This window comes from Papaver somniferum, chromosome 5, assembly GCF_003573695.1.
Source record: "Papaver somniferum cultivar HN1 chromosome 5, ASM357369v1, whole genome shotgun sequence".
In the NCBI taxonomy this organism is placed as follows: domain Eukaryota; kingdom Viridiplantae; phylum Streptophyta; class Magnoliopsida; order Ranunculales; family Papaveraceae; genus Papaver; species Papaver somniferum.
The window spans coordinates 115278770-115305805 of record NC_039362.1 but is presented as its reverse complement, the minus strand read 5'-3'; the positions used below and the strand labels follow the sequence as shown (position 1 = coordinate 115305805).

At 36.1% G+C, this 27036-nt stretch overlaps 1 protein-coding gene across 1 annotated transcript; it reads right to left on the bottom strand.

Annotated features, from left to right (window-relative positions):
• Positions 1-635: 635 nt before the first annotated feature.
• On the bottom strand, positions 636-26520 carry LOC113279485 (protein IAL1-like). Its single transcript, XM_026528179.1, has 2 exons — positions 26438-26520; positions 636-1053 (listed from the first exon to the last, which is right to left on the bottom strand). Exons 1-2 carry the CDS (start codon positions 26518-26520, stop codon positions 636-638), a joined length of 501 nt encoding a protein of 166 aa, XP_026383964.1.
• Between the last annotated feature and the right edge of the window lie 516 nt (positions 26521-27036).

The window sequence follows — 27036 nt, the reverse complement described above, 5'->3', positions numbered from 1 at the left end:
CTGGTGGATCATTGTCTTTTTGTTGATGGCTATTACAAGAGTTTTAACATGGGTATTGGCATGATATTGTGTAATAATGCAGGAATAATAGTTCAATCGAGGTCGGACTTTGGTCTGATTTCTGAGGCAGTTGGTGCTGAAGCAACTTCTCTCTTTTTGGTTATCTCCTGGGCTCTGGAGATAAATCTATCCAAAGTGGTTTTCATCAGCGGCTGTCTTCAAGTAGTTGATTTTGTAAATAAAGGCAGCGGCAGTATCGAGTGGAGATGCATGGATATCTTGGTGGAATGCAGAGCTCTTCTCTTAAGTAGGAATAGCTTTAAGGTTGTGTATATTAATCGTTCTAAAAACAAACTAGGTGATCGACTTGCACGTCGAGCTAGGAAGTATTGTATTAAGGATGTTTGGGTCTCTTTTCCTTATTTTTTGGACAATCTAGTGAAGAGACAACCCCTGTCGAATGTTGTACTTCTTTTCTAAGTTGATATAGTTAGGGTGTTTTCTTAGCAAATATATATATATATATATATAGAACTTCCACCACCTTTTGGCAATATATATATATATATATATAGAGAGGTAATCTTGGAATTAAGATGTTTCATTGTTTTTCCAATTCATCAGTTATTTGCAGTTCAGAAATTTTCACCATTCATGTTTCCTGAAAATTTGACTATTTCTGGCCATGGAGGAGGGAGAGATGGTAATTCCGAACCACATGAAGATCGACCATCAATGAAATGACTAGTAGACCCTTCTTCTTCAATACTTACTATCCTTCTATTAAACTCCACTGACGAAGATGTTGACAAAGCATAACCCGAGGTACTAATACCGTTGCAAGCGAGACGTATAAGATTGGCATTGGCAACATCAAGTTCTTCGCGAAGACTACGAACTTGGTTTTGTAAGATAGATATAACTCCAATGCAGCCGTAGACAGGATCATTAATCCGAGCTTCAGCTTCGTAAGCCAAAGAATTCACTGCGTCTTCCCTTTGATGTATTGAGATCTCATTCAACAACTTGGTAATGTTACTTGCACCGAAAATCCTGTTGGGAAAATTACTAATAATGTAACTGAGAAGAAGATACTTAGCTCAAACCGAAGTTGCTGGAGATGCACAGAAAATGTAGAGGCACGTATACGATACGCTGTCCTAAAGGCAATATCGCCTGCCACTCCTCTGAGATGCTACATCAGTTGGCGAGTCACCTCCAGGATACAACTACAGTTAGTACCCCTCAATGTAGCATATAATGAGGGTACCCTTAGAGCTTGGCAGAACTTAAAACAGTAGAAGAGATGTTTACAGAAAAACAGAGGGAGAGTAGAAGAGATGTTTCTCTGTGGTGTGTGTTTTCTGAGCTTACAACTACTCTCTTATATAGTGTTTGTGTAGTTACAAACAAGAAAGAAAACCCATGCTTATGACAGAAATACTGGTAATGTTGGGTTAAAGATAGTGCAAGAAAAGTTGTTTTGTCAGGCATGGAGCAGTGTGTTGCTGCCAAGCCAAATACGTACAGACAAGGGATCCAGGACAAAACACGTACAGACAGAGAAGCCAATACAAGCACGTTCAGACAAAGAAGCCATGACAAGCACGTCCAGACAAAGAAGTCAGGACAAAATACGTACAGAAAAAGAAAAGATTCTTCTACTTGTGTGGAAAACACGTACCAAAAATTTCAGCAAAAAGATAGGATCTAATGAACCCACACCCACACCCGAACCCGAGCCCGACCCGACCGACCGGACGGACGGCGGCGGCGTGCGTGCTTCTGTGCGAAGCACCGCGCGTACGGGAAAGGCAACCTTGCCCTAGTCTAGGCCTTCCCTCCAAGCACAAAAGTCTAATGACCCAAGGGCCATGCCCTTATAGCCAATTCTATGGTATTTAAGTCTAAAACTCTTTAGATTTTAGTCAATGTGGGACTATTGTTTTATCTATTCAAATGAAAAAACAATTAATGGGCAATAGCTCTAGGGATCAAAACATAGTCCATGGAAAAATTGGTATTTTTAAAGCGTTTTTTCTAACAATCCCCCACATGAATGATAAAACATATCGACGAAATACGAGAAAACATAATACATCAATATTAGGCTAAGGTGTCCCAGAGATTGAACCTTAACTTAGTGAGAGGTTACCGGAACTGCTTGTTGTTACGGTGAACACAATGTCTTGAACCGTCAACAGTGAGTGCAATTCAGAAATAACAACCACGCTTTGATGTCTCAAAGAAAGCTGCCAAGCTCTTTCCGTTGTGCCCGTTTTGGTCGTGGGCTAAATCCCGGACTTAATGAATGTCTCTAAAGAAAAAGCTCAAATTCTCATAGGAAGCGGCCCCACTTCCAACATCCACATAGGTGAGTCCATTAAGAGTGTCCTGCCACACTCCGCTTTAAGAAAAGCCATGGAACTCATTAAGATCTTGACAGATCATCCTAAAACATGCAGGCAGCACTATCATACGGTTACACCATAGGGAGGGAAAAAGATAGTGCTCTCTCTCGACATCACCAAAAATTAGTTATCTCATTGAACCTTGATCTTGGAGCTCCATTCACAAGGTTGAGTGTCCTTCATGGCGATTTATTCTATGAGCTTGAGTCCCATCCCCTTCGATGTTGATCTAACTACCTCTCTAGATAACCCTTTCGTCAAAGGATCTGCAATATTCTCTTTAGACCTTACAAAGTCTATAAAGATGATGCCAGTAGAGAGTAGTTGTTTCACTGTCTTGTGTCTTCTTTGAAGATGTATAGACTTTCCGTTGTATACACTATTCTTTGCGCATCCAATAGCAGCTTGACTGTCACAGTGGATTGCGATCGAAGACACAGGCTTGGGACAGAGTGGAATTCCACCCAGGAAACCTCGTATCCATTCAGCTTCCTCTCCAGCTTTCTCCAAGGCTATAAACTCAAACTCCATGGTGGATCGGGCTATACATGTCTGTTTGGTAGACTTCCATGACACAGACGCACCACCAAGTGTGAAGATGTACCCACTAGTGGATTTGCACTCATCTGAGTCTGATATCCAGTTAGCATCACAATACCCTTCTAGCACAGCAGGATACTTCCCAAAACTTAAGCAATAGTTTGAAGTTCCTCTCAGGTACCGTAGAACTCTGTAGAGAGCATTCCAGTGATCCTGCCCAGGGTTGCAAGTGTACATGCTTAATCTACTCACAGTATAGGCAATATCAGGTCTTGTACAGTTCATTAAATACATAAGACTGCCAATAACACGAGAATACTCAAGTTGATAAATACCCTCACCCTTGTTCTTTTTCAATTTACAATTGGGATCATAAGGAGTAGTTGCAGGTTTAGCATTTTCATGATTAAATCTCTTAAGCACAGTTTCAACTTAATGAGATTGACTAAGACTATATCCATCAGACATCTTTCTGATTTTCATCCCTAAGATTACATTAGCAGGGCCTAAGTCTTTCATGTCAAAGTTTTCGTTAAGCATGCTTTTAGTGGTATTAATACTATCAAGGTTACTACCTAATATGAGAATATCATCAACATATAGGCACACAATAACATGAGAATCATCCACAGTTTTAATGTAAACACATTTATCAGATTCATTAACCTTGAAGCCATTAGATATCATTACATGATTAAATTTTTCATGCCACTGTTTAGGTGCTTGTTTTAAACCATACAAAGATTTTTTCAGTTTGCATACTTTATCTTCATAACCTTTCACAACAAAACCTTCAGGTTGGTCCATATAAATTTCTTCATTCAATTCACCATATAAAAAAGCAGTTTTAACATCCATCTGATGTATATGCAAATCATAAATAGAAGCAATAACAATCAACATCCGGATATAATTGATTCTAGTGACCGGTGAATAGGTATCAAAGAAATCTAATCGTTCCTGTTGTCTATACCCCTTAGCTACCAACCTAGCTTTGTGTTTTTCTATAGTTCCATCTGTTCTAAGTTTCCTTTTGAAGACCCACTTGCAACCTATGGTTTTACTACCAGGAGGTAAGTCTACAAGCTCCCAAGTTTCATTTTGTTGAATGGAATCCCACTCATTATTTGAAGCTTCTTCCCAGAAGGGAGCTTCCGGAGAAGTCATAGCTTCCTTATAGGTTTGGGGTTCAGACTCTACCGTAAGAGTCACAAAATCTGGACCGAAACCTTTCTCGGTTCTGACCCTCTTACTTATTCTAGGTTCGATTTCAGCATCTAGAGACGGGGGTTGACTAGTCGAAGGAACATCTGAGAGATCATCGCGGACCCTTTTATGAGGTCCAGACCCTAAAGGGAAAATGTGTTCGAAAAACACTGCATCTTTGGATTCCATTATGGTGTTCTCACCAATTACCATGAACCTATAAGCACTAGTGTGCTCAGGATATCCTAGGAAAACACAATCTACAGTTTTAGGTCCTATTTTGGTTTTCTTGGAACGAGGAGTGGCCACCTTGGCCAAACACCCCCACACTTTAAAGTATGCATAGGACGGTTGTCTTCCTTTCCATAACTCATATGGAGTTTTGTCGGATTTCTTAAATGGAACTCGGTTCAAGATATAGCAAGCAGAGAGAATTGCTTCCCCTCACAGGTTCGAAGGTAGCCCTGAACTAGCTAACATAGCGTTCACCATATCTATGAGTGTTCGGTTTTTCCTTTCAGCTACTCCATTCGACTCAGGTGAATAAGGTGCAGTAGTTTCATGAATGATGCCATTAAGTTTGCAGAATTCTCCTATAGGTATCACATACTCACCGCCTCGGTCCGACCTAAGAGTTTTAATAGTAACACCTCTTTGGTTTTCTACTTCAAGTTTATATAATTTGAAAGCGTTTAAGGCTTCATCTTTACTTCTAAGAAGATAAACCTGACAGTATCTTGAGTGATCATCTATAAAAGTGATGTACCATTTTTTTACCTCCTCTAGTTGGTGTTGATTTCAAATCTCCCAAATCCGAGTGGATTAATTCTAGGGGAGTTGTACTACGTTCAACCCTTTTGTTGAAGGGTTTTCTTGCATATTTAGATTCAACACAAATTTCACATTTATGACCTCTTTCAAAGTTTATTTTAGGAATGCATCCTAATTTAGCAAGTCTTTCAATGGATTTGAAATTAACATGTCCTAGTCTATCATGCCAAACATGTGAGGAGTCACAAACATAAGCAGAAGAAGATGCATTGTCATTCAAGTTCAAAGAAAGTACACTAAGCTTAATCATGTTTTCAGTGACATATCCTTTTCCTACGAAGTCACCACCTTTAGAGATTACAACTTTGTTAGACTCAGCTACAAATTTAAAACCTTTCCCAAGTAAGATGGTTTCTGAGATAAGATTCTTGCATATGTCCGGGACGTGATACATGTCATTCAATGCGAGAGTTTTTCCTGAAGTGAGCTTCATTTCAACCTTGCCTTTTCCTACCACTTAAGAGGTAGAAGAGTTTCCCATAAACAATTTCTCATCGTCTCCTACTTTGTTATAGGAGGAGAAAGCATTTCTGAACTTACAGACATGCCTGATGGCTCCAGAATCAAGCCACCAGTCTCTCACATTGGTCACATTAGAGATAAGGTTGACTTCAGACACCATGCCAGTAAAATATCCAGAATAATCTACTACGTTTGCCTTATTTTTCTGTTTAGGATCATTTTTGGTCTTTTTAGGAGCCCTACAGTCTTTTCCACTAAACTTTGGGGGTTTGTCTATAGTACTCTTTCCCATGTTGTTACAAAATATAGTAAAGAGGATATTGCCTTTAGATTGTTGGGAAAATTACTAATAATGTAACTGAGAAGAAGATACTTAGCTCAAACCGATGTTGCTGGAGATGCACGGAAAATGTAGAGGCACGTATACGATACGCTGTCCTAAAGGCAATATCGCCTGCCACTCCTCTGAGATGCTACAACAGTTGGAGAGTCACCTCCAGGATACAACTACAGTTAGTACCCCTCAATGTAGCATACAATGAGGGTACCCTTAGAGCTTGGCAGAACTTAAAACATTAGAAGAGATGTTTACAGAAAAACAGAGGGAGATTAGAAGAGATGTTTCTCTGTGGTGTGTGTTTTCTGAGCTTACAACTACTCTCTTATATAGTGTTTGTGTAGTTAGAAACAAGAAAGAAAACCCATGCTTATGACAGAAATACTGGTAATGTTGGGTTAAAAATAGTGCAAGAAAAGTTGTTTTGTCAGGCATGGAGCAGTGTGTTGCTGCCAAGCCAAATACGTACACACAAGGGATCCAGGACAAAACACGTACAGACAGAGAATCCAAGACAAGCACGTTCAGACAAAGAAGCCAAAACAAGCACGTTCAGACAAAGAAGTCAGGACAAAACACGTACAGACAAAGAAAAGATTCTTCTACTTGTGTGGAAAACACGTACCAAAAATTTCAGCAAAAAGATAGGATCTAATGAACCCACACCCGAACCCGAGCCCGACCCGACCGACCGGACGGACGGCGGCGGCGTGCGTGTTTCTGTGCGAAGCACCGCGCGTACGGGAAAGGCAACCTTGCCCTAGTCTAGGCCTTCCCTCCAAGCACAAAAGTCTAATGACCCAAGGGCCATGCCCTTATAGCCAATTCTATGGTATTTAAGTCTAAAACTCTTTAGATTTTAGTCAATGTGGGACTATTGTTTTATCTATTCAAATGAAAAAACAATTAATGGGCAATAGCTCTAGGGATCAAAACATAGTCCATGGAAAAATTGGTATTTTTAAAGCGTTTTTTCTAACAATCCCCCACATGAATGATAAAACATATCGACGAAATACGAGAAAACATAATACATCAATATTAGGCTAAGGTGTCCCAGAGATTGAACCTTAACTTAGTGAGAGGTTACCGGAACTGCTTGTTGTTACGGTGAACACAATGTCTTGAACTGTCAACAGTGAGTGCAATTCAGAAATAACAACCACGCTTTGATGTCTCAAAGAAAGATGCCAAGCTCTTTCCGTTGTGCCCGTTTTGGCCGTGGGCTAAATCCCGGACTTAATGAATGTCTCTAGAGAAAAAGCTCAAATTCTCATAGGAAGCTGCCCCACTTCCAACATCCACATAGGTGAGTCCATTAAGAGTGTCCTGCCACACTCCGCTCTAAGCAAAGCCATGGAACTCATTAAGATCTTGACAGATCATCCTAAAACATGCAGGCAGCACTATCATACGGTTACACCATAGGGAGGGACAAAGATAGTGCTCTCTCTCGACATCACCAAAAATTAGTTATCTCATTGAACCTTGATCTTGGAGCTCCATTCACAAGGTTGAGTGTCCTTCATGGCGATTTATTCTATGAGCTTGAGTCCCATCCCCTTCGATGTGGATCTAACTACCTCTCTAGATAACCCTTTCGTCAAAGGATCTGCAATATTCTCTTTAGACCTTACAAAGTCTATAGAGATGATGCCAGTAGAGAGTAGTTGTTTCACTGTCTTGTGTCTTCTTTGAAGATGTATATACTTTCCGTTGTATACACTATTCTTTGCGCATCCAATAGCAGCTTGACTGTCACAGTGAATTGCGATCGAAGACACAGGCTTGGGCCAGAGTGGAATTCCACCCAGGAAACCTCGTATCCATTCAGCTTCCTCTCCAGCTTTCTCCCTATAAACTCAGACTCCATGGTGGATCGGGCTATACATGTCTGTTTGGTAGACTTCCATGACACAGACGCACCACCAAGTGTGAAGATGTACCCACTAGTGGATTTGCACTCATCTGAGTCTGATATCCAGTTAGCATCACAATACCCTTCTAGCACAGCAGGATACTTCCCAAAACTTAAGAAATAGTTTGAAGTTCCTCTCAGGTACCGTAGAACTCTGTAGAGAGCATTCCAGTGATCCTGCCCAGGGTTGCAAGTGTACCTGCTTAATCTACTCACAGTATAGGAAATATCAGGTCTTGTACAGTTCATTAAATACATAAGACTGCCAATAACACGAGAATACTCAAGTTGATAAATACCCTCACCCTTGTTCTTTTTCAATTTACAATTGGGATCATAAGGATTAGTTGCAGGTTTAGCATTTTCATGATTAAATCTCTTAAGCACAGTTTCAGCATAATGAGATTGACTAAGACTATATCCATCAGACATCTTTCTAATTTTCATCCCTAAGATTACATCAGCAGGGCCTAAGTCTTTCATGTCAAAGTTTTCGTTAAGCATGCTTTTAGTGGTATTAATACTATCAAGGTTACTACCTAATATGAGCATATCATCAACATATAGGCACATAATAACATGAGAATCATCCACAGATTTAATGTAAACACATTTATCAGATTCATTAACCTTGAAGCCATTAGATATAATTACATTGAGAGAACATTGCAGGTTCTTATTGCTTGCCCTTTCCTAAAGGAAGTTAAGATGGAAAGTCCTGGAGGAAGCAAAGATATTCTAAACAACCATTATTTTGCATCTACACTTTTTGAAGAATAATTGGTTCAAGACAAGATCTCTGATCAGCAGGGACAATGGGTTAGCATGACTTTTGTTGTTACCTGGTGTATATGAAAAGTGAGATGTGAAGTTGTTTTTCAGAACGTCTCCATTGATTAAAAAAATCTGCTAGAAAGGATGTAAAAATTAACTGCATGAAGCAAAGATATTTTAAACAACCATAATTTTGTAGCTACACTTTTTGAAGAATGAATGGTTTAAGAAAATATCTCTAATCATCAGGAACAGTGGGTTAGCGTGACTCTTGTTGTTACCGGTGCATATGAAGGGATAGATGTGAAGTTTTTTTCAGACTATCTCTCTTCATCAAAAAAATCTGCTAGAAGTGATGTAATTTTTTTTTTATACTTAGAACAAATTGCTAAAACTTCTGAGCTAAGTCGCATCAAGATAACTATAACCTATTAGCCCACACCACCACACTAAAAACCTCCTATATTTTCTTTTCTTACTCTTAACTGTGATGCACTTATGTCAATTGAGTAAATGGCGTTAGGATTTTACGTGATTTTGTAGGTACACTCAGTAGTGCAAAAAAACTCGAAGCATTCTAAACCCAGAAAAAGCAACCTGGCATTCTTAAAAGCGGTCAAATGATGCAAGGTGATGCATATTGTAAGAATCAGTATTGAGTCAAATCTCAAAGGAATTGCAATCTATATTAATAATTCGTGGCCAACAATTTCTTGGGAAAATAAAGCCATTTTGTCAGATGTCGTGGTTTTGTTAAAAACTGTTCATAATTGGAAGTTGCAACACTATTCCTAGACTATGTAAATAAAAAACTGATAGGCTATCTAAATATAATACAAGGTTTAATGTTTCAAAGGTTTGATATGACAAACCTCCTAATATCATATAATTCATTTATTGATAGACAATATTAGCATTGTATGATAATGATGATTAACCTTGCTAATTTGAGGCCTAGCACTAAAAGCTAAAATAAGAAGTAAAGATATCCTCATCCAACTATTTTCGTTAATAACTAACGTACTCCTGATTAATTAGTGTTAATTAATCATTTTAGTTGTTAAGTAATTATGGAACCGGTGAAATTAATTAGTGTTAATAAATCATTAAAACATGATTTTTTTTTTGAAAATTTTGATATTTTTTTAAAACATCTAATTAATGCATCCATACTTTTAAGAAATATAACGCATTTCAAAATAATCGGCCGTTGTAGGTAAACATAAGGCTGATTGTATCAAATCAATCAATAGATTTTTCATAAGAAAAATTCAATTCATTCACTTAGGAAATTTTATTCTTTCCAAAAAAATCTAACTCAACTTCGTAGGCATCATGGTTATACTTTCATGATAACATCATGGTTAAAATTTCATTATTTTAACCTCTAGGAGACCCTAGTGGACGAGCATACTTTGGACCTTTGGACATCGTGAATTCATAGCTTTCATCAAATACGAATTATATTTATTTATTTTTATCAAAGTAGTCCATTTTTGCGATTCCCTCCTACCAAAAAAAAATAAGATAAAAAAATCCTCGAAAAACTTTGTTAGTGTTGTTTAATTAGAAGATCAAACAATTTAGTTTATGTATAAGAAACTCGAAAAATAATTATAAATTATTGGATCAACAAGTCTAAGTGGCTATAGAAAAAAACCCTCTGAAGAATAATTATATAATCAACTATCCCATGGTGGATAAGTTTGTTACCTATCGTGTTTTTGTTTGCAGAGATTTTCGTTTTATCTTTCCATAATCTCGCACATATTGGAAATACATCCTTGCACAAAAGGTTTCGGATGCAACTCATTCATTTGAGATATCTTCACGTCGGGTTTCATTATACAATGTTTTGATTATGGCCAAATCTTCAGCTGAGTCAAATGATGCTATACTTATAGGTATGATGTTAAATAGATAGAGTAGATGATGAAATAATTTTTTTTGTGTTATTTGAGTAGTGGATGAAGTATGTGTGTATAAAAATGCAAGTTTGGGGCAAATTAGTGATGTAGTTTTTACAGGTGGTAAGAAAAGGGGTTTCGTTGCTCGAACTTGTAGAGATTTGGTTTTAAGACTTGATAAACCAAAATAAAAAAAAAAAAAAAATTATATAAAATGTGGTAACATGATGAAGAAAGATAGGTCTGGGGTTTTGGATTCCACAATTTCTAATGTTTGTAAACTCAATAATAACAATTTTGACATAATACTCCAAATTACTCTAGGAAATTTTGGACCCAATATCATGCCTTGGATGATAAAACGTTGCAAACAATATCAGTAGCTTAAAACTACCCAAAACAATTATTGTGAAGCTTATAAAGAAAAGAAAATTATGAAACAATTATTAGCACAAAAAGGGAGTAAATATGTCAAAAAAATTAATTACTAAAAATTACTCATTAAAAGTAGCTTCTTCAAACCCTAGAAAGTAAGTTTAACAACTCATGAATCGAAAACTGGAGAAAAATTGATTAATCATTGTATTCAAAAAGATATAAATTGCTTACAACAATTTTTAGTCGCTAAAGGTATTCATCGACCAAGAAAGCATTGTCAATAAAAATCTTTCTCTACTGAACAGACAAAACGACTGCTATGGAAGGCCTAATGTTCTTCGTGTTCTTGATCAAGAGCAGCAACAGTAGAATTCTTGCAACTCTTGATTTCATCGATTATCGCTCTTCTATCTCTCCCAAACTCTTTGTGTGCTTCTCTCATTCCCCAACAACCTTTATATACTAGATAGGGACTTCAAATCTCTGTAACAACTCCCGGAAATTCTCTTTCCCTTCTTTTCAGTTTACGAGCAATAATCTCCAAATTTAACTCCTTCACGTGTTTATCAACAGCTGGCACACTCCCAATTGGTTGAAGCACGTCCCAGAAGAAGTTTAACACGATGTAATCTCGTGCAAAGCTTCCAAAAATAACAGAAAGTCTGAGAATAACTACTCCCTTAGATACTTGCCCTGTTTTTCAAAAGCCAATTCTAATCCAGTCCAGCACCCATATCAACGTTGTATAGCCTAATCAAGCATACCCAATTAATTTCAGCACTTTAGTCTCTTCATAACACCTTTAAAATTCAAACCCTAGTTCTTTTCATATTGTGCACATTTTCCCGCCAAAACCAGATTCAAACGGGAAAGAAGATGAGTGCCCATATCGGATTTGAGTGTCCCTTTAGCAATTTGGGTGCCCCTTAGTAAATTTTGGGGTGCCTTTATCAAATTCCTTGGGTGTTTTTAACAAGTTTTCTAGAGTATTTTTTACATATTTCTGGGGGTGCCCTTATCCAAAGTTAGGGTACCTTTAGTACATTTTTCGCGTGCCTTTAGTAAATTTTTTTTGAGCTGATTTCTCCAAAAACATTTCTTTTCCTAAAAGACCTACACACATAAAATACAATAATAAGTACAAAATCAAGCAATGAGAATATATAGAATTGAGGCAAAGGTCTGGGAAAAAGACCCACCGACTAGTTTTTTCGGGGAAAAAAATCAAAAGATGGGTGAAATAATTAGGTACAATGAACGCTCCTGGATGTCCACAACGACCGATTGTTCCTTGACAAAATTTTGAAAAAATTGGCTGCTTAGAATCGTCCGATATAAATTTCTACGTCGACCGGTTTCAAAAAAAAAATTAAAAAAAAAAATGAAACTTGAACTTTTCTTACTTACACAATCGGGTTCATATAGAATATCCACATCTACCAGTTGTGCAACACTTTCATAGATAAAAATTTCATTCACAGATTTTAACTAGTGCATTCATCATTATGTATTCTCCGTACGCTACAAAATCGTTCGACCTGAAACTAAACAATTTGCATGTTAGTATGCAAAAATAAAACAATGAGAAGAGGATAAACATGTTGAATTACCCACTTTTTCTCTAGGGGTAGCTTTGGGATGATGGTCTCTCCATTTTCGGTTATTTGGGATTGTTGATGTGCTCATAATAGTATTCTTCAATTCTCTTCTAAAACATTGAATAAAGTTTATCCGAAAGTTCGTGGAAGATGGGAACGATTTCACGAGCTCCATATCTGCTTCCGATTCCCATGTCATTTTCCAAGCTCTATTGAGTAGTGGATGAAGTGGGAGTGAATAAAATATGCGCCTTTGAGGAAAAATGAGTTTGGGAAAAATCTCCTTCTTATATAGAGGAAGACCCAACAACTAGTATTTAAAATATGTTGAAGTAAATTGACATAATCGCTGGATGAGAATGCTTGCATTGACTAATAAATAAATTGTTGAAATAATTGGTTTCTTAGAATAGGTCGATCCAAATGTTTACACCGACCCGATTGTTACATAAAAAACCAGTTGGAATCTTGAATTTTTTATACTTACATAATTGGTCGATGTGAATGTCCATGTCAAATGGACTTGCAAGCTTGCCAAAATTATGGAATAAAATCCGCAAAATCGGTCAATATAGATATCGATATCAACTGATTATGCAAGCCTGATAAAATTAAAAAATGAAATCTCCTGAATCCGTTAATAAGGATGAATCACTAGGCCAATTGTGAACCTTATAAGTTTTGCCAAAAACTAGAATTGGTAGTTATTCATGTACCTATTGACCAATATAATTGTAGCTAAAAAAACTGATAAAATACTTGCATTTTTGTCCAAATTGTAGTTATTTGGCGCGTTTAGCCTAGCAAGATGTTTTTAAAACCCAACTAAGTTATTCTTTCAAACTAACAAACCTAACATGTTTTAATTCGAATAACAATCATATGTTAAATACATGAATCTCCATAATTATCCATAGTTAAAGACATACATTTGGAAAACAGGATTCAATTCATCCTCTTCATCACCATCAACACCACGGCCACCACAATGACGACCACAACCCCCGGTGACCACCTCGGCCTCGTTTAACAGGTCGTTCTTCGCAACATCATTATTTTCACTATCATGCTAGTCATCTTTGTTATGTTCGGCGCTTGATTCACCCCGATAGATTTTTCTTGTCCTAGTTTTCCTCTTTCGAACTATCTCCACCTCTTTCCTAAAACATGCACCAGCATTTTCATCTTCAATATGTTCAATTCTGCAATCCTCATTTTATTCTCCTCAACATTTTATCTTTTCTGTACACATGTTTTTGCACTATTTATCCAAACACGATTCTCCTTCACTGTCTTCTCTTCGAAAAACAAACATTTAATCAATCATGTCGAAACCCTTATAAACCATGAGATACTAGAAATACGCACCATAACATCGAGAGTTTTGTCTTGGCCCCTGATGAAGGAACTCTCGTCTCATCGCATTACACGAGTATGCGATGCGTTGTTGTACCAATCCATGTAAACTTGAGATACCTCGTCATATATGATCGGAGACCTAACCATACCGTAAAGGTATTCTCTCGCAGCATCCCAATCCAAAGAATTTCGGCAAAAGATCGTGAGCAACTACAATTTCGTTATCAAGAGATTTATAAGCATCCACATTCAATTTACACTTGTCGTTAGAATAAGTTTTATTGGGAATTTTTGATATACCATCACATTGTCAAGTAACTCTGGACGGGATGAATACTACATATCCATCGGGGTGAAACATAGGTCCAAAGTAACATTACTCCTAGCACCCATCCATGATTTCATCCTTTCATTGTTTCTTATAAGGGCTAAAGACAACATCTCATGTCGTTAAGTTGTCTAATTGTTGTATCAAATCTATAAATTCATTCTTCAAACTCTTCGAGTCTCAAAAACAAGCAATGTTCCACTGTTAATTCTTATGAGCCTTTTTAGTAATCTTTTTAGAAGCACAAATATATCCACAACTTTCTCAACATAAGATTATAGGTGGTAAAAACCAACGAATAAGATAAACAAAATACAATAACTACACAACTTGAATTACATACATAAGAGCCACATCTCCTCCGATTTGGTTCATACCTGCCCTAGTACACTTTGTCATCTCATTCAACTAGTATGCAAGGCACCCACTGCCCCAAGAGTAGTCGCGAACCTTCTTTAATGTTTCCACTAGCTGTTTTTAGTTACCGTTCACACGAGAATTGCAAATGTCGGGGAAGATAACATATCCAAATATGTAGAGAATATATGCGGTGGCTATAACATTTATAGGTTCCCACACAACTCTCATTTTTCACGAAGATCCTTTATTCTCGAGAATTGGTCCTCAAGCTCTTGGGATCGTATATTATGTTCTTTTATTTACCTACTTTCATCCCTGACATCGTCTTCGTATCATCTCAACCGAAAACCCGCTTGGTAACGTCGTAAATATTCGTCTAATTAAGACTATTCACCTAATCGACCCCCCTCACGGCTTTCCCTGTTATGCTTGGACCAGAAATCAACTACACATCATTTGGAGTAATTAACTAATTATTTTCATTTTGCCAACTAGAAGAGAAAAAAAAGTATTTGTTCCGCGTGATTTCTCTTGCAGAAGGCAAAAACAAGAAGATCCAACCTTGCAGAATTCTTGACCACAACCAAAAACCCCATAATATCTATGAGATGTCTCATTTCATCTGTTTCTTATAGAGTGGCCATTTGATCATTCTGCCAGCTGACGATCCAACCTTAAGAAGAGACACGATATCAATGTGATCCTAAAAAATATTTTAGTATACAATAATCAAAACTCTAAACAGATAATAGGTGATAACTTAAATTAAAGTTCGATAAATAACATAAGGTTAAGAAGATTACTATGTTTGCAAAGACTACAGAATCCCAACGTTGTTCATATCCCCATAATACCAATCCTCCATTACCGGATAACCCATAAATAGGATGACCGGGTCGCGAGGTAACATCATCCCCAGATTGAGCATCTAATTTCCTTTTTTTAGGTGGTCAGTTTGGAGCTTTTATTTTACCTCATTATTTTTCTTTACCTCCTTGTTTTCATTTGTCATCACCTTCACTTTGATTGTCATTTCCTTCATCATCATCACTTTCGTTGTCATTTCCTTTGTCCTCATCACTTTGTTCTTCATCAACTTCTTTGTCACTTTGTGTATCAGGTTCAAATTCTTCTTGTGTTGGTTGTTCCCCTTGAGTTGTTCATTGATGGAGAGCACTTAATTTTACCCCAACACCCTCTACGGTATTTAGCAGCCATATTTTGACTGTCTTTTTGAAGAGGTTCCTAACTCGGTGGAGAAGCAAGACCATGTTTGGTCTTAGATCTCTTTTCTGTTTTTTTATATTTCCCTTATTATCCTTGAAAATATGACAATATATGATAAAAAATAATCAAATTCAAGTAAATATAGGAATTCAAATTCTACAATCGGCCATCACAATACATCCACATCCGCTAATTCCTAAAAAAATTCCACTACAGAATTGGTCGGTAAGGTACGCATATTACCAAAATCTAGGCTACTAAATCCTCAGAAAACTTGGGCATTTTCTCCACATACAATTGTTCAATACGACCAACGATTATTATCTTGACAATTGAGAAATCACATACTAAAAACTAATTCTATGAAGAAAAAAAACAAAAACACATCAATTTCTTTCAAACCAGAATCAGACGATGTTTATTCGCGTATCAATCGATTCTTGTTTGGTGTTCATCAACCACAAAATACATCATGCATAATCGGTTAATGTCCTCATGAACAACGACCGTTTTATAAAGGAATTGGTCGACGTGAACATGAACATCGGCCTATTCCATGATTAGCACATGAAGCTTAGATTTCAAAATTTTGATTCGAGTGTACGCATGTTGGTAAAACTAATTAATAGGATTGGGGTGATTGGAAAGGACATGTTCTAGCCATTTTTGTTGTTTGTTTTGCGCTCATAGATTCGTCTTCCATTACCGTTTCCTTGTTCGACGGTTTAGTGATAAAGTGTAATTTAGTGATTTCACCCTATTTAAACACCTCTTATACACCATCTAGTTGGGCGAAAAATTTGGGTAGGCCTTGAATTAGAATCCAACCTTTAAAAGAAAAAAGAAAAGAATAGGCGGCAAATTAATCAGTATAGTACCCCTGATCTCGAAAAGGGAAAATACAAAAAATCATACTAACAAGTTGATAACAAATTACTCCCTCCGTTCCTTTTTAATAGGCTGATTTTGTTTTTTGAGAAATTTAAGGAAATTAAGAGAACTAATCATTGAAAGTGGTCCTCATGACACTTGTCAATAAAAGAAGTGAAGTGAAGTGAAATGTCCCCATGACACTTGTCAGCAAAAGAAGTAAAGTGAAATGGTCCATATGACACTTATCATCAAAAGAAATTAAGAGAAAAGTGGTCCCAGAAAATTAAAGTAACATTTGACTTTCTCAATTAGGAAACCAACCTATTTTTTTTGAAACATTTATTTATAGAAACCAGCCTATTAAAAAGGAACGGAGGGAGGGAGTAGTTAACAACTTTCGGGTGAGATTGGCTCCTCCACTTACTGGATTTTAATAACATTTAATCATTGATCTGGTACAACTTTACTTTTCTTGATTAACATTGGCCTGATTAGTGGAGGATCATTAGATTAATTATGGATGTGACTCTTCATCATTTCTTTTCTTTCTTTTTTAGTAAAAAATCTTCACCATTTCTGTCCATATTCTTTTATATCTTAATGCAAATTATTTTCGATATGTTGTAAATATATGATATATATATTCGAGATCTATACTATTTGGTAAAGAATCATATAATGTCATGGTGATCGAAGATAACTGGAGAATGCACAAGCACAAGCTCATCATAAGCCCCACCACCAAATCCTTTCGTTAATTTGTTTTTCTTTTTTCTTTTCTTTTTTTGCCTTATTTTTCTTTGTTTTTTCCTGTTAGGCTAAAACCGGATCCAGCCCCTAACCAAATCCAGTCAGTTGGATTGGTCATATTGTCAGACCCAACTCCGTCAAATCCGTCTATACAGCTTATTAATTCAAATACTCTTAAATTCCTCTTTACTGAAGTTAATGGGATATCACTGAGCCTACTTTAGTTTTCGTATTTTCCCAATGCGTCTATGTGGTTTAAAATCTACAAAAATGCATTTTTTTCATAAAAATAGTGTGTTACATGTTATAAACTATTGTTTATATACTAAAATACCCTTTTTTCTAACATTAGGTGTAGTTGCAGGAAATCCTACAACACACCCCTTGTAATAATTTGTAGATCTAAACATAAAAATGATGATAAGAATGCTAAAATTGTAAAGAGACACAAGGTTTACGTGGTTCGATCAATTTGATCTACATCCATGGGGTTAGGTTTTACTATGATTATTTGTAATTACATCTTGATTACATGGAGACTCCATTAATGAGTATTTGGAGCTCTCTCTCTCTCTCTCTGGTTTTTGGGGAAGAATAAGAAGATAATAATACAAGTTACTTTTCTCTCTCCTCCCTTTCTCTTTATATAGATATTTACATAGTGGATGACAGCTCATATGTGGTGGGATACAGCTAACATTTCCCCTAATTTCGGAATCACCGTGCGATGTTCTCGCAGGCTCACGTTGGATCTTAATTTGCACACATGACACGTTCTCTTGCAAGCTTCCCTAAATTCTCGCGAGATCTTATTATTGTGCGATATTTGGATCCTACATCTTTCCTTTATGTAGTTGCAGGAAATCCTACAACACACCCCTTCTAATAATTTGTAGATCTAAACATAAAAATGATGATAACAATGCTAAAATTGTAAAGAGACACAAGGTTTACGTGGTTCTATCAATTTGATCTACATCCACGGGGTTAGGTTTTACTATGATTATTTGTAATTACATCTTGATTACATGGAGACTCCATTAATGAGTATTTGGAGCTTTCTCTCTCTCTGGTTTTTGGGGAAGAATAAGAAGATAATAATACAAGTTACTTTTCTCTCTCCTCCCTTTCTCTTTATATAGATATTTACATAGTGGATGACAGCTCATATGTGGTGGGATACAACTAACATTTCCCCTAATTTCGGAATCACCGTGCGATGTTCTCGCAGGCTCACGTTGGATCTTAATTTGCACACATGCTACGTTCTCTCGTAAGCTTTCCTTCATTCTCGCGATATCTTATTATTGTGCGATATTTGGATCCTACATCTTGCCTCTTTTTTCTTGAATATTGCTTGAAGAGCAATCTTTAAGGAAAAATCCGTCTTGTTGAAGTTGTTGGAGTAGTCTTTAATCTTTATTGATGAAGGAACGAGCGAAAGAATACTGAACTTGAAAAGTACGTACTTGCCTCTATTCTTTTGTGAAGTTCTGGAACGTTGCGAAGTAAATAAGAAGTATCATCTCTTGAAGTATGCGAAGTATGAAGTATCCTTGAAGAAGTATAAGAAGCATGAAGTATCCTCTATGAAGTATAAGAAATATTCAATTCTCGAAATATAAGAAGTATCCGTCCTTAAATGAGAATAATAAGTATTGCCTCTATTCATGCGAAATTATTACTCCATTTTTGGTGATTCTTGCAGAGAAGATAAAGAACATAAAATGTTTTCTTGGTAATCCATAGTTTCCTCTGTTCTTTATCTATGAGGGTAGAATCTTTGAGAAAATGTTGAATGTGCGAATTGTTTCCTCATTCTTATCTTGCCTTTTTCTCATGTATTGTGCTCATGCGATAGTATAATCTCTTCAAGTTGCTTATAATTGTGTGAAATAATTGAGCGAAATAATCATATCGTTCGGAATAATCACATTCTGCAAAATTCTGACACATTTGAAGAAATTTTGAATCATTCTGCGAAATTCTAAATCATTTTGCGAAATTCGGAATAATCCTGCGAAATTCTGAACAATTCTGCGAAATTCTGAATAATTCTGCGAAATTCTGAATAACTCTGTGAAATTCTGAACAATTCTGCGAAATTCTGAATAATTCTGCGAAATTCTGAATAATTCTGCGAAATTCTGAATAACTCTGTGAAATTCTGAATAACTCTGCGAAATTCTGAATAATTTTGCGAATCTAATGCTTTTGTGATGATTATGTTATGAAATGTGTATGCGATGTTTATGCCATGAAATGCTTGTGCAATTCTTTTATGAAGCGAGTATGATGCTTGTATGATGAGAATGCTTATCTATTGCAATGTATAGTTAATGTTTGTGTTACTTAGCTCATTTTTCCGTCTAAAATTGATGTAGCTTTAAATTGCTTCCGTTCTTCATTTCTCTGGATTTTTCTTTAGTATATGCATTCCTCTTCGTGTAGTTATTGTTCCTCACAAGTTCTTACTTGTGTTTCATCTTTCCTCTTTCTTGCACTATTAGTATCTCACAACAGTATGATCATAATATCAAGTCTGCGGCATTTTCACTGCCTCAGTTTCATTTCCATGTACATATTCGCAAGCTTGTTTGCTTACATATAATCATTCTCGCAAGCTTACTTGTTTACTCGTTTTCTTATGTGGTCTTATTTTGCCTTCCTAGTTAAAGGTCTTATTTTGCCACCTCTTGTCATTGCGACAAAATCGCAGGGCGTCTTTTCACTTTCATGCAAAAACCCATTGATCTTGCCTTAACTTTTTCTTTTGTATTATTGCCTCTTCAGGATTGTTGCGACAATATGACAGGCCTAAATATTCTTGCGAAAATAAAGCCCCATGACATTGCCGTCTTGCGACGAAATCGCAGGACGTCTTCACACTTTCATGTAATGACCCATTGATCTCGTCTTATCTTTTTCTCTAGTATTATTGCCTCTTCAAGATTATTGCACAAATATGACAAGCCTTAATACCCTTGCGAGTAAAAATACTCATGACATTTGCGTCTTAAGACACTTATCAGCTCCCTAATGGAGGGTGCCGCCCTTATCTCCCCCTGGTTGCCCCTTCAAGGAGGCGTACTTCTACCATACAAGGTTAGCTCCTCCTATCCGGTCTTAACAACAACCAGTTATTTTCGCATCCTCTTATCCCTTTTACCTATAGGGCTTATGGTTATGAGACTGTACCCTAAGTGGGGTTTTCTTCGGGCCGAGTGCAGTATAAGCCAAGACTTGTCAAGAATGGTAAGGACGCTTCAAATGCCCCCGGAACTCTTGACTCAACCGTGTACCTCGGCGGCTTGATCAGATTCTGCACTCCTTGGGAGAGTCCTTATTACCTTACTCGCCCAACCTAAGTCATATGCTTAAGCTGAGAATCCAAGGTGCCTCTCCCGGATGGGCTTTATTGACCCCAAATCTCCATGACTCGGGTTCCGGGGGCGGTGTAACCTTTCCCCGAGCCATGCAACAGGTACCCCCTTATATGACGTACTTTAGGTCTTACATTTGCCTCTTGCGAAATTTTATTCGCGAACTAGGGTGTACGCTATAAAGGTTCTCCCCTATCTGCGAAATTTTATTCACGTTTCTGCGAAATTTTCGCGTCTCTTTGTTTCTGCAAAATGTTCGCGTTTCTTTATTCTCTCATTCATCTTTTCATTTTTGTCATCTCTTTCATTTCTGTCATCTCATTCATTCATTCTTTCATTCTCATAATATCATATCATTTGAATCAAAATAAGTATTCAAGAGAAATTCTAATACATGGTAACTCTGAAATCTTTGTAGTTGTGAAATCTTTGTAATTCTGCGATTCTATCGCGTTTTGTAAATCAAATCAAAAATCTTTTTATTCTCAGCAAAAGAAATATTCTAGAGAAATACTAAAATTCAATTTTCTCAGTTTTCTGTAATTTTGAAATCTCGCAATCTTTGTAATTTTGAAATCTTTGTAATCTTGAAATCTTAGTAATCTTTATAATCTTTGAAATCTTTGTAAATCAAATCAAAAATCTTTTATTTTCTGTAAAATAAATATTCTAGAAATATATATAAATGGAATTTTTTTTTTAAATCTTGAAATCTTAGTAATTTTTGTAATTTTTGAAATCTTGAATTTTTTGTCATCGTGCGATTGAATCGCTTTTTGTAAATAAAATCAAAAATCTTTTTATTCATTCTTAGTATAAAGTAAAATGTTCAAGGAAATGGTACTTATCTTTCATGTGAGTCGCTGTTGTTATCAGAGAAGTGAATAAATGCCTTGAAATGTATGAATTTCGCGCAGCAAAAAGAAATGTGATAACACACAATGCTGTACTTTATTCCATTCTTCGCCTTTAGGATTTCAAAAATGTGCGAAAAATTAAGCTTGATGAGGGATTCGAACTCGAGTCTTACAACTCATTCTAGCGAAGCTTGACCAACTGTGCTACCTCTTGTTTGCGAACTAATGAAACAATATTGCGAAATTATTCATTTTTTCGCTATCTATAAAAAAGAAGAAAACTATGCTCGCAGGGAAGTTCAAACTTGCGACCACGAACGTACATATTGTTCTCTTGACCAACTGTTCAAGAATCTCTTTGCGAAATAAATGCACAATGTTTTTCTCTTATTCTTTTATTCTCCCATGCAAATGAGAAGAAAATGAAAAATATGTGTCTCTGCGAAATTCGAACCAGTGACCTATCGCTTACTCGCTCCAGCTCAAACCATCTGTGCGAATTTCTATTTGTGATAGAAATTGCAGCATCTGCCTCTTATCTTTTCTTCGTCCTTCCTTAATTTCTTTCACATTTGCCTTCTTCTCCTGAACATGAAAATCTTCCACTGAAACTTCCATTTTCTCCTTAAATTTCACCACAACAACTAATTTTTTTCTCTCACTTTTTTCATGTCTTTGAATTGTTGATGATGTTTACTCCCTGAAAGTGTGATTTCTTCCATAAAATTTCCATTTTTGAACCTAAATTTTGTAGATCTAGAAAAATATGAACAGTAGCTAATCTTCATGAAAATTTCTTGAATCAACAAGTTACAGGAAGGATAAATTCTTTACTCGTCCCTGTTTCTAGCGCCATTATGCAGTTGCAGGAAATCCTACAACACACCCCTTGTAATAATTTGTAGATCTAAACATAAAAATGATGATAAGAATGCTAAAATTGTAAAGAGACACAAGGTTTACGTGGTTCGATCAATTTGATCTACATCCACGGGGTTAGGTTTTGCTATGATTATTTGTAATTACATCTTGATTACATGGAGACTCCATTAATGAGTATTTGGAGCTTTCTCTCTCTCTCTGGTTTTTGGGGAAGAATAAGAAGATAATAATACAAGTTACTTTTCTCTCTTCTCCCTTTCTCTTTATATAGATATTTACATAATGGATGGCAGCTCATATGTGGTGGGATACAGCTAACATTTTCCCTAATTCCGGAATCACCGTGCGATGTTCTCGCACGCTCATGTTGGATCTTAATTTGCACACATGCTACGTTCTCTCGCAAGCTTCCCTACATTCTCGCGAGATCTTATTATTGTGCAATATTTGGATCCTACATTAGGGTTTCTTCTAAGTAGAAGAGACCTAATCTTTTGTATTACACACATATACTCCCTCCGTTACTTTTTAATATGCCAGTTTCTTTTTTTTGAGAAAATTAAGGAAATTAAGAGAACTAATTATTGAAAGTGGTCCTCTAGACACTTGTCAATAAAAGAAGTGAAGTGAAATGGTCCCCATGGCACTTGTCAGCCAAAGAAATAAGTGAAATGGTCCACATAACACTTGTCATCAAAAGAAATTAAAAGAAAAGTGGTCCCAGAAAATTAAAGTAACATTTGACTTTCCCAATTAGGAAACCGACCTATTTTTTTGAAATATTTATTTATAGAAACTGGCCTATTAAAAAGTAACGGAGGAAGTAGTAATAAGATTTTTCTCTTCTTTTTCCCCTCTATTTTGTGTCTCTTGTTCTCGGTCTTCTATTTTACAAAATTGCCTTTGTTTTTCCATACCCAAATCTCCAACTAGTTATGCATAATAGAGGAAGCGATACATTCATCGCAGTTAAATCCCGCAATTACTCACGATTGGCAATCCAACGGCCCAAGGAAACGTTCTCAATATTGGGATTATCAATGGGTGAAAGTGGAGCCTATGGGTTATTACACGGGGATTTTCGTCGGGAGGGAATATAGTAAACATATCATTTCCGTGCATAATACGTATGTTGCCGATATTTTAAATCTTCTTGGAATAATCTTTGTTTCATGCTATATTATTCTTTATTATTATTATGATTGAGCATTAATGGATGAATCCGGCCAATACATATATTTCACTTTCTGGAGCTTCACAAATGTTAATTAATTAAGTAGAGAAATCCTGTTATTTCTCCTCTTCTTTATATATACTAGTAAAATCGCACGTGCTACGCACCTGCCACAAACATAACGTCTAACGATCAGAAAATCTAGTTTTATTTTGTTTTTTTTCTTTTAATTACAACAAAAACAAATGCATAATGTGCTTCTTCCTCGCAATTTTACCTAAATAATGTGGATCCGTGGCTCCATTGAGATTTTGATATCTTGCAAAATGTAGATCACCTAAATGTCTAGATTTTCTTTTCATAATTAAGAATAGTAAAAGTGAATGTGTTATTATCAGGTGATGTATATGTTTTTCCTGTCCGCTTCTCTGAAATGTCATCGCCTCACTAAATCTATACCTTTTTTTTTTTCTTTTTTTTCTTTTTTCCTTTCTAGTAGCTACGGGATTGCATTGTGGTTAGTATACACGTGGAAGAGACAAGTGGCCTATAGGAAAAGGTCTAGACTCCATAGCAAATTAAATATAGCTAGCGTAATTTTCAATTACCACCACCTCCACGGCTCCACCCACCGTCTGCAGTTACAACACAACCATTAACGATTTAGAAAGATTTTTTTCGTGTGTCTTCGTCTTGTTATAGTTGGATGTCCGTTTCACTGAAATGTAACCAACAGATTTTTATAGAAGATCCAAAACGTGAATCTAATCCAGATTCAGGATTTGTTTCCATAATTTGTTGATTTTCTATACCCTATATAGTTTGGATTATATATCAATTAATTGACTGTGCACCATAATTCTTCCTCTTTGAGTAATTGGATTTGGGTTTTTATTTTGTTGACTAATTTGAATCTGTGATTCAATCATCTTACTATTAATATTACTCACATATTACTCATTGTGAAGATATTTCCAGTGTAGTTAAATTGATAGAGGGTAACTGTAGTCTCTAGAACGGTAGAGGGTAACCACCATTTTCGGCGACATCGACGATGGTGGCGGCGGTAGTTTTGATGAGGAAGACGGAAGGCAACGTCGGTCTGTTTGGGTTGATGTTGAAATTATCTCCTCAAACAGAGGGTAGTTAAGTAAAAAAGGGGAGCCACGGTTGAAAAGTCCCATTTTCTTTATTACAGTAAGATATTGAATAAACCATGATTCATGAATCTAAACTTTTGATGTTTAGTTGTAGATTGGAAAGTTTATGTTAGTTTTTTTTTTGTTTGTTATATATCTGCTATCGAATACCTACCATTAAGTTGTCCTTTTAATCATTAGTACGATTATTCTTCGTTAATTATTCTCTTTATTTGATTGATATTGATATAAGTATATATAGGCGATTAGGCCTATCATGCCTGGAGAAATTGTTGATAAACATACAACGTCGACCAGATTTTTATTAAATAACGAAAGATGGATTAGTTCTCTGCCTCAAATGATCAAGTGCTTTAAGGATTTTTTTAATTGTGAATATGGATGGTTTTATATATATGGATCTTCTTTTCCGGATAAGAAAAATTACATTAAAAGCTAGCCAGAAGATTTTTTTTTTTTTTTTTTTTTGATGAACAATCAGATCACATTTGATTCAATCCAAAAAGGTGAATACATGATTGTTTACAAGAGAAAGAACATCAAAATACAAAAAAATTAAAACCCAAATACAAATAAAGATACCAATTACATGTAATTCGCGAAGAGAAAGAGCAAAATACCGCAAAGGTACCCAATTTTTGTATGAAAAATAGAGAGAAAAGATGGTATATAATCCGGAATCAATTCCGACCATTTTGAATGTTTGTCTGCTATAACATGAGATGCTCCAAAAAGAAAGGAGTGCTTAGCCCTTAATCTTGTATATATGAACGAAAAACCCGGATGCCCTAAATCCCTTTTGTTGAAGATGAACTCAAAGCGATGCCATGTTGAATCGTCGATGTTATCAAATCTAGAATAACAAGTCATGAAACAACCAACAAAGAGTGAACAAATCACCATCAAAGTGAAGAAATAATCACTCTCAAAGCGAAGAAAAAAATCGCCCAAAAAGCGAAGATAAAATCACCAAATGGTGAAGAAATGTGCGAAAAGACACCAAAAATTAAAAACCAACATCTTATTCTATTAGAAAATCTACTAAAACTAAAAAAAAACAATAATCCTTACTCAGATCTGGTCCAAAAGAACCAGATCTAAGATGATATTGTAGTTGTTAAGGTCTCAAAAAGAGAGTTTTTGGAGAGAGAAAAGAGAGAAGCGTTTTTTCGAGAGGAGAAAAGCTAGCCAGAAGTGGTAGTCTCAAATGCTTCTTTAAAGTCTAGACGGGGAGAAAGCTCATTGATTACCCTTTTTAGTTTACCTAGAGTTTAAATTATTTGGGCGAAAAACAATGTGTGTTTTGAGGTTCGAGATATCAAAATCGTACAACACGAGCATAAATTAAAAACTGTCATTCATGTTTTGATTAGGTCACAAAGGTGGAGAAAATGAGTTGGTCTTACGGGAGGAAGTAGAAAATGTAGAGAAATCATTATGTCATGAATTTTGTTGTGTGAAGTTGTTGAACTATGATGAAAGCTAGATATATGATTGTAAATCTGATTGTCTCCGAGATGTCTCCCTTTTGAATAGATAAAGTCATCTATTTATAATTGATGTGAATACTCTGATTTCTTTTAAGTTGTGGAAGTTGTGAGGAGATGGAGAAGTGACGATTATGGGGGTTGCGGTGAAGTCGTGTCCGCTATGTCAGAAAAATTGTATGACCACAACTACCTCATCCTCTCAACTGCTCTTAACAGTCCCACTATTTATTACCTTCTTGTCATGAATGTGTTTCCACATCGCACGTTGTTGTAAACTGCCAGAACAATATCCAATGAGAATCCCCTATGTGACATATTTGATGTCTCGTAAAAAATAGTAAAGTCATGCACTACTACTATTTTAGTTAAGTCACGGTAATGACTTGTTGAAACCAAATGCTCAACTTAGCATTTAATTATGTAGACTGATCAGTATGAAGTCCAATGGAAATAGTAAGTCAGTGATGACTTCAACTTTTTAGTATGTGAATTTTGTAAGTCTAGAAGTTGACTGTATTGTCATGACTTGAGCGTTGAGCTCGGATGATGATGATGTGAGCATATGAACAAGCTGATAATCAACAACGAAGAGAATGCAATTAAGTAACCAGAATTAAGAGGCTCTTGTAGAATATTCACGACACATGGCATCAAGGAGGTAACTCAGGCTTGAGACACGCTTAAAGTGCTTGGTGTTGAGCCAAGAGCAGTACTGGTCATTACTGTGAAAGAGAGGTTGTTAGAGCTAAGTACAGACAAACTCTCGTAAGGATAGATGATGCTAACACTAGGTCAACACTGAAAAGACTGGGGTACCAACATACACCATCA

What these genes read in the sequence shown, in the direction of transcription:
- LOC113279485 (XM_026528179.1), bottom strand. Translation starts at nt 26,520, where the DNA reads ATGTCACATAGGGGATTCTCATTGGATATTGTTCTGGCAGTTTACAAC. An exon ending in AACACATTCATGACAAGAAG is followed by an intron (nt 1,054 to 26,437) that starts GTAATAAATAGT and finishes TTTTCCCAACAG; the next exon opens with GATTTTCGGTGCAAGTAACA.